The sequence below is a fragment of the Capsaspora owczarzaki genome, assembly GCF_000151315.2.
Source record: "Capsaspora owczarzaki ATCC 30864 unplaced genomic scaffold supercont2.5, whole genome shotgun sequence".
Lineage (NCBI taxonomy): Eukaryota > Filasterea > Ministeriida > Capsasporidae > Capsaspora > Capsaspora owczarzaki.
The window spans coordinates 1,178,435-1,186,216 of record NW_011887296.1 but is presented as its reverse complement, the minus strand read 5'-3'; the positions used below and the strand labels follow the sequence as shown (position 1 = coordinate 1,186,216).

Here is a 7,782-nt window from a genome sequence, read left to right as displayed (position 1 = left end):
ACTGCGACAGCGTCCGCCCCCTGCGTGTACATGTGGCGGAAGCCCTCGAGTGCGGACTCTGACTCGCGCACCGAGACAATCTTTTGGAACTCGTTAAAGTTCGAGGTCAGGCCCAGCTGCCCAAGCGTCTTGTTTGTCAGCTCCTGGGTGGCGCGGGGGTGCGTCAGAATGAAGCGCAGCACGTCGGACTGCGAAAGAATGCGGAGAGCCGAGTAGTGGCCCTCGTGCATCTCGTCCGAGGGGCCTTCAGGGCGGTGAGTCGGAGTGGCGCGCACAAGGACGCGCTCCAGTCCACCCTCGAGCGGGCTGAGAATCTCCGCAATGCTGCGAGTCGGCTCGTACACGTTCAAGCCGTTGTGCCACCATCCAGCCTTGCTCAGATGGGCAATGCCAATGAGCTCTTGCGCAGGCAGGTTGCGAAGCTTGTCAATGTGCACCTGCAGCGACTCGGGCGTCACCTTCTCCTCCACCTGGAAGAAGCCGAAGGAAATGTACACGAGCAGGTCGAACGTGTGAACAATGCCAACGTATTCCTTCTTTTCCTCGTCGTAGACGGGGACGGCTGTTGTTGCAGAGGACGAGTTAGTGTGAGTGACAAAATCGTCCAGCAGCATTTCAGAAACAAGGGCGGGGGTTTGAAGACAAACAAAAAAGCATCTCAGAAATGAACTCTGATTTCTCCACACTTCTCCCGCCATCCAACGCTCTGGAGTGTGATTTTCACCTGCGTCTGAGCGGACTGGTATTGCGGGCAAAGTGCGAAGTAAAAGTGCGATTGAAAATGGACCCTGTTCCAATCACGGACGAAGAGCTCGAAGCTGTGCTCCAGAAAAAAAGGGGAAAAACATCACATCGTACTGCTACGATATAAAAGGGGTTGAAAGTCTGAGAACGCAAGACGATCTCTCCAAAAATCTCCAAATCTCCAAATCCCAAATCAAAAAAAAAAAAAAAAAAAAAAAATAAAAAAAATAAAAAAATCTGCTTCAAATTTCTCGCGCTTTGTTGGGTTTTGTGTGCGTCTTTTATCCAATGTCGTTCTTCCAAGCAGTCAATGGAAGACGAAACTCGGTCGTCTTCTTGCACGCAATGGGCTGCAGAAGCGGCGGACTCTCCGATGTTGGGCGAGTCACTCGCTTTGCTTGGGTTACGGGGAGTGTGAATGAGTAATCTCTGTCTCTCTCTCGCTGTCGCTTTTGTGACGAACGCACCGAGAATGTTGTGGCGCGCGAGCACTTTGAGAGTGTCGACGACGGTCGTTGTGGCAGTAATCTCCACGAGGTGCTGCTTGGCGTGCAGCAGTGTGCCAGCGGGGCGCTTGAGCAGATCAGCAACCGACTTGATTTCTTCGTGCTCGCTCATTGCTTTGGATTTCTATTGGAAAATCAAAAAAAAAAAAAAACTGAATTTCTGAGAAATCAACAATGGCTTCAAAGAAACTCAGCGATCCAATAGTAAAATGGTAAAAGTAAAGACGGTTCACGCAAACTACCATCGTGGTACTATGACCGTAGTGTGTTGTGATCCGTCCATTTCTAGGACGGAGACCGTCTCCACTCGGTCCACTCGTCTGAGCGGCTAATCCTACCTTGTTTTACTTTTTGACTGTCTACAACGCCTCCCAACTTTGCACTACCTTTTTAACTCCTGATTCCTGCCATTCTCTTTTCTTACTCTTTCCTAGAATGAGCGGTCGCAGGCAGGGCAACATGCTGCCAACTGCGCTGGCGCAGCTCCAAAACCTGATCAAGCGAGACGCCTCGCTGTACCGCGACGAGTTCCTGCAGCAGCTGCGCCACTACGCCTCCGAGCTCAAGATCTTCCAGCTCAAGCCGACGACTGCTGCCGGCGCCGCTGTGGAGGCAGCGACCGATGCGAATGGAGCCGTCGTGCCAACCGCTGCCGTCATCCAGTCCAACTCGAACGGCCGCAGCAGCGACAGCGCCAAGCACTTTGCCGAAGTCGTCATGTTCATTGCCCAGGTGTGTGTCTCTGTTCCGTACCATCCGGAAGAGGGGGGGGGGGAGCGATTGAGAGTGACGGGGAGCTGCGGCAAGGGCCTTTCCCTCCATTGCCACACGTGGAGAAGAGTTCATCGCGTGGTCGCTCCAAGCCACCCCCCACCGTCAAGCACCAAGCCATCGCCCCGCTCACCTCTTATCTCAGTGCACCAAAAAAGCACACACATGAATCTCAGCTGGCCTGGCGATGAGCTGATGACATTTGTTTTTTGTTGTTGTTGATTCTTTGTCACTTTGGTTGTTTGCCGACAGGTCTCGCATTGCTTCAAGGAAGAGACGCAGGCCTTCCCCGCCGAAATCATGGACTTGCTCGCTCAGCATGGTCCGCTGCTGGATCATGACATTCGCATGTCGCTGTGCCGATCGCTCATCTTGCTGCGTAACAAGGACCTCATTCCCTGTGTCAAGTACGTCCAAACATCATTCCGCCGGCTTGCGCTTGCGCTTGCAGTGTCACTTGCCAACTCACTTTATTTTTTGCTCAACACGTTTTGGCGGGTCAAAACTCACAAAGCTTGCTCGAGCTCTTCTTCCAGCTCTTCCGTTGCAGCGACAAGCCGCTGCGAAAGCTGCTGTACACGCACATTGTCACGGATGTCAAGAACATCAACCGACAGCACAAGAACAACAAGGTCAACAAGACGCTACAGAACTTTATGTACTCGATGCTGGCAGACCCGCACCCAACAGCCTCCAAAAAGTCGCTCGAAGTCATGATTGAGCTCTACCACAAGAATATTTGGTATGGATGGTCTCCTTGGCCTCAGTCTCGACTGCTTCGTCTCAGCAACTGTTGTCGCTGATGGTTTGCTTTTCGTTATTTTTATGTGATTTTATTTTTTCGCAGGAACGATGCGAAAACCGTCAACGTCATCTCGACCGCGTGCTTCTCGCCTGTGACGAAGATTATGGTGACTGCCATCAAATTCTTCCTCGGCGTTGATCAAAAGACAGAAGAGGACGAGGATCGTGACCCAGTACGTGTTCCCTCTATCGCTCAGAGCTGAGCGAGTTTATTTCTGTTTGTCGGAAACTCTGGACTCACATTCACGCGCTTTCTAGGACGACATGACTGTCAAGGACGTCACCATCAACAACAAGATTGCCAAAAAGACCAAGCATCGTGCCCGGAAGCTCAACCGAGCGCTTGAAAAGGCCAAGAGGGTAAGAGAAAGGTTTCTTGGGAATCTTCTCGATTCTTCTTGAAGAGTCCGCCCCCCCCCCTCTGGTCCTGATATCCATCCCTCTTTGAATGATGACATTGATAGAAATTGAACTCGACCGATCGCACGGCCGCTTTCGCCTTCTCTGCTCTGCACCTTCTTAACGATCCCCAAGGTATGTTGTTTACGTCCAAACACTTTACAAGGAGAGAGGGGCACACAGAGTTTGGTGGTCTGTTTCATTTCTCACGGCTTTCCCCCCCCCTTTTTTTGGTCAGGTTTCTCGGAAAAGTTGTTTGCCAACTTGCGCAAAAGCACTGAACGCTACGAAGTCAAACTGTTCATGATGAACTTGATTAGCCGCTTGGTTGGTGTCCACCAGCTTTTCTTGCTCAACTTTTATCCCTTCATGCAACGTTACATGCAACCCCACCAAAAAGGTAGGGTGATGAATTTTGGTTTTGCTTGGTTGCGTTTTGGGGCATTGTTTTTTCTCGAGTCTGACCTTTGTGCTATTCTGCCTCTTTGTTTTTCTTCTTCTTTTCTCCCTTCATACTCAGACGTCACTTTGGTCCTCGCATACGTCGCCCAGGCATCGCACGAACTCGTGCCGCCGGATGTGATGGAGCCCGTGATCATGACGCTCGTCAACCAATTTGTCAACGACAAGAGCTCACCCGAGGTCATGGCTGTGGGTCTGAACTCTGTTCGCGAGATTTGCGTTCGGTGTCCGCTCGCCATGAACGAGACCCTGATGCGCGATCTTGCAATGTACAAGACGTTCAAGGACAAGGGCGTTGTGGCTGCTGCTCGCTCGCTCATTCAATTCTACCGTGTGGCCAACCCTGCGCTGCTCCACCGCCGCGATCGCGGGCGCCCACTGTTGGGCGACGAGGTGGACTCGGATGACGAGCAAAGTGCCGACGACGTCGAGAGCGCCGACGAGGATGTCTCGGACGACGAAGATGGATCTGCAATGCAAGTCGATGACAGCGACAACGAAGCCGATGCAACCAAATCCAACAAGAAGGCCGCAGCAGGGCAAAGCGACAGCGAAGATGAGGACGACAACGATGAAGCTAGCCTGTCAACCATGTCTCTTGCACGCTTGAAGCGCAAGGAACGCCGTCTGCTGCAGCAGCAGAAGGCCAAGGAAAAGTCCGAGCGCTCCAAGTCGACCATGCAGTACGGCCAAGCTCGCATTGCCAGCTATGTGCCCGGCGCCGAGTTGTTGGCAGCCGATCTCGACATGGACGACATTATGCAGGGCAAAACCCACACCGAAGAAGTCGAAGGCGAGGCCGACGAATGGGATGGCTGGGAAGAGGATTCGGACGTCGAGGACAGCGACGAGGGTGAGTGGATTGATGTCCATCATTCGTCCGACGAAGAAGGCGACCAAGCCGCCGAACCCAAGCGTAAATTGACCCCCGAGGAGATGGAATTAGGTAAGAAGTAACAAGTTCTTTGATGATGTCGTTGTTATTGTCGTGCTCTTTTATTTTGGTTGTGTTGGAGTTTCACCAACCTTTTGCTTTTTCTTTGCAATTTTTTTTCGTGTGCCGCATCTTGCACAGCTCGTCAAAAGGTCGCGGAGCGCAAGCAAAAGGCTGCTCTGCTGAGTGCAAACCGCATTCTCACGCCTGAGGATTACGCTGCCATTCGCAAGAAGCGCTTGGAGATGCTCGCAAACAATACAATCAACCAACGGCGATCACGCAAGCGCGGCCACGAAGAAGTGGACAACAGCGCCGAGGCCATTGAGGAGCGTCTCATTGAGGACTCTGGTTTGCTGTCTTCGACTGCCGTGGGAGCTGGCTCGATGCCTTCGGAAACGGTCGATCCCAGCGCGCTCGAGCCGCAGTTCAAGCGCTATCGCCAGGACAAGGCAGAGCGTATGGCCTCGATTATGGCTGGCCGCGAAGATCGCCTCAAGTACGGTTCGCGCAAGGGCAAGCACAACAACCACGCTTCAACCACCAACAAGGAGAAGGCCAAGAGGAAGAATGCCATGATGATTTTGCACGGCCAGGGCGTCCGCTCCAAGATCAAGCGTTCGTTCCGCGGCCCACTACACTGCCATCTCTCGCAACAAGGGTCGTCACAACGGCGAGGCCTAAGGGAATTCTGGTTGGTAGATTGCGTTTTTTTTTTGTGGTTTGTTTGTTTGTTTGTTTGCAGCATTCATTTGAAACTTGGCACAGAATAACATTTCGTGCTTTCTGTTCATTCATTCAACGATGAATTGTTTATTGGGACCAACGACCACTTCTCTCATCAAACTGGTGTTCGCCACTGCGAAACACGTCGATATTCCTGGAGACATTGCATAGATAGCTTGGCGAGTCGGTCCACATCGGTGGACGTGGCAGGAATGACAGCATGCGCAAGGTCGACGAAAGCGTAGGCAGAGAGGTCAATGTCTGTGTGGGTGGCGTCGTTCAAATTGATCCAATGGCTCAACGCGACATACGTCTCATGCATGCGCTCCACCCAGTTGCTGATGAGGTAATCATGAGCACAGAGAACGCGTGCAAAGTTCGTGCTAACGATTCGACAAGCGATCAAATTCAGCGCGAGCAGTTGGCGCAGCCGTGTCGCCTGTGCGGATGAAGCATCAACATCGGTCTCGACAAGCTCTCGGGCTAGTGCAAGACAGGTCGGCCAGAGATAGTTGCTGCAAATCGCGAGCAATTCATGAACGAGCCAGTGCGTTGGCATGTTCACGGTGCTTCCGATCTGCTGCCATAGCGCTAGAAGCGGGTCGCACTGTTCGGCGAGTTCTTCGGCTGTGAGCAGATCGTCTGGCGACGGTGGGACGACATCCCGAAAGTCATGCAGAACGGATTCCACCTCCTCCAAAATCGAGTCCACGGCTGGTTGTTGATCCGCGCACAAAGAGCACTGCACTGCCAAGCCACGTGAGGTTATGGTGCAGCTAGGACACACCCTAGCACGCTGAAGTTGCGGCTCATCGGCAAGACATCGACTGCAGCCGCATTCAAAATGAAAGTTCTGCAAAAGGTGTGCGCGACGCTGCTCACGGGGCTTGTACAGTAGTTCCGGAGGAAGATATGACAGGACGAGTTCGCTGCGATAGAAGAGCGAGGGAGAGAAAGATTGCGTGAGAAAGATTGAGAGAGAGAGAGAGAGAGAGAGAGAGAGAGAGAGAGAGAGAGAGAGAGAGAGAGAGAGAGAGAGAGAGAGAGAGAGAGAGAGAGAGAGAGAGAGAGAGAGAGAGAGAGAGAGAGAGAGAGAGAGAGAGAGAGAGAGAGAGAGAGAGAGAGAGAGATTGAGTGAGACGGGGCAACGCCTGACGGGGAAAACCAAAACAACCCAAACCAAGACTTACTCGCCCAGATACACGTCCTCAAGTAAAACTACCGAGAAGAAGGTCCCTTGGTCTGTGATTTCCACAAAGCCCGAGCAGTTTGGTCGGCAGCCGTGATTGAAAAACGCTGCCAACGGAAAAAATCCGACATCAAACGAGTTGAGCTGAATGCGTGCCAAGGTGCTAAGAATGAGTCCGTTTTCATCAAAGAGGGGCTGTTGTTTGGTGGAATTGGAGGGCACTGCTGTTGATGATGATGATGATGATGATGATGATGATGATGATGATGAAGAACCAGCCGCGCAAAGCTGGCTGTCTGCATCAGACGGCAGATCAAGACGATGCTGGGTCTCGAGAATCATCGGAATGTGTTGACTGGCTTCATTGAGCTTGTCCAGAAGCGCCGAGGGCACATCTAAGGCTGTGCGTGGGAACAGCTGAGCGATACGCGACTCGAGCACCGAGCCAGGAACGAAGAGAAAGTCGTTCTCCAAGCTTTCGGCAGAATCTTGAGGTTCAGCGTCCACCATCTCATCTGGTTGCTCGTGCTCAATGTCATCCGGACTGTCAGATAGCTCGTCGTCAGCGTCGGCGTCAGTGCGGCTCTGTAGCTTGAATTGGCGCGTTCCAATGCGAGACTGGATGAGCGGCACCAGGTATTCCACGAGGCCAGGCAGCAAGTACTTGTCTTGAGTGTCGGACGTTGCCGAGCCATCGTCGTTATCGTCATCGTCACCGTCGTCCATTGCATCCGCAGTGTCAGACGCGTCGGCGCCGTACGAGCTCAATGTCGATTTCACGTCAAAGTAGACGCCGACCGGAGCGACGCCAACCGTTCTCATCAGAATCGTGCCCTTGCGCAGACATGGCTGCTTGTTCGTCGTTGCAGCAGTCGCTTGATCAGGCAGCAGCTCGAACGCAAGAGTGACTGGCGATGCCGTTGGTTGCTCTGGTCGCGTGGAGTGAAACAACGCGTGGAGTGGGTGCTCCGATCTGCAGTCCTCAACCACAGCAGCAGCGCCACCGTCGGATGCAGATGATCCAGTCACTAAGGCCATGCCCTTGCCTTGGTGGTGCAGATCCGTGAGCACAACGCCGGGGTGCACAAACTCGCCATCCAGCAGTCGCTCAAACGGATGCATTGGCAGCACAAAGCAAAAAACAAAAAAGAACAGTAGACCTGAGGCTGGTGGAGTTGAGATGATATTCTTAGACATGATCAAATAGTGAGACAAAAGCATGAATCGGGGAAATGGCAGGGAAGGCT

The 7,782-nt window shown here is 52.7% G+C and overlaps 3 protein-coding genes across 3 annotated transcripts; 1 reads left to right on the top strand and 2 right to left on the bottom strand.

Moving 5' to 3' along the window:
• Positions 1–2: 2 nt before the first annotated feature.
• On the bottom strand, positions 3–1,362 carry CAOG_08737 (hypothetical protein; the record flags this gene model as incomplete). The annotated part of the gene is made up of 2 exons (XM_011272055.1): positions 3–562; positions 1,212–1,362. Coding segments are annotated over 2 exons (711 nt in total), but the record flags the coding sequence as incomplete, so codon positions are not given.
• A 284-nt stretch (positions 1,363–1,646) lies between these two features.
• CAOG_03802 (Scad1 protein) lies at positions 1,647–5,442 on the top strand. The gene is made up of 9 exons (XM_004363473.2): positions 1,647–1,982; positions 2,274–2,428; positions 2,536–2,763; positions 2,869–2,998; positions 3,084–3,185; positions 3,290–3,359; positions 3,463–3,624; positions 3,745–4,632; positions 4,762–5,442. The coding sequence occupies exons 1-9, from the start codon at positions 1,686–1,688 to the stop codon at positions 5,391–5,393; spliced, it is 2,664 nt and encodes an 887-aa protein (XP_004363530.2). The 5' UTR covers positions 1,647–1,685; the 3' UTR covers positions 5,394–5,442.
• CAOG_03801 (hypothetical protein) lies at positions 5,419–7,676 on the bottom strand. Its single transcript, XM_004363472.2, has 2 exons — positions 6,537–7,676; positions 5,419–6,275 (listed from the first exon to the last, which is right to left on the bottom strand). The coding sequence occupies exons 1-2, from the start codon at positions 7,655–7,657 to the stop codon at positions 5,462–5,464; spliced, it is 1,935 nt and encodes a 644-aa protein (XP_004363529.1). The 5' UTR covers positions 7,658–7,676; the 3' UTR covers positions 5,419–5,461.
• Positions 7,677–7,782: the final 106 nt, after the last annotated feature.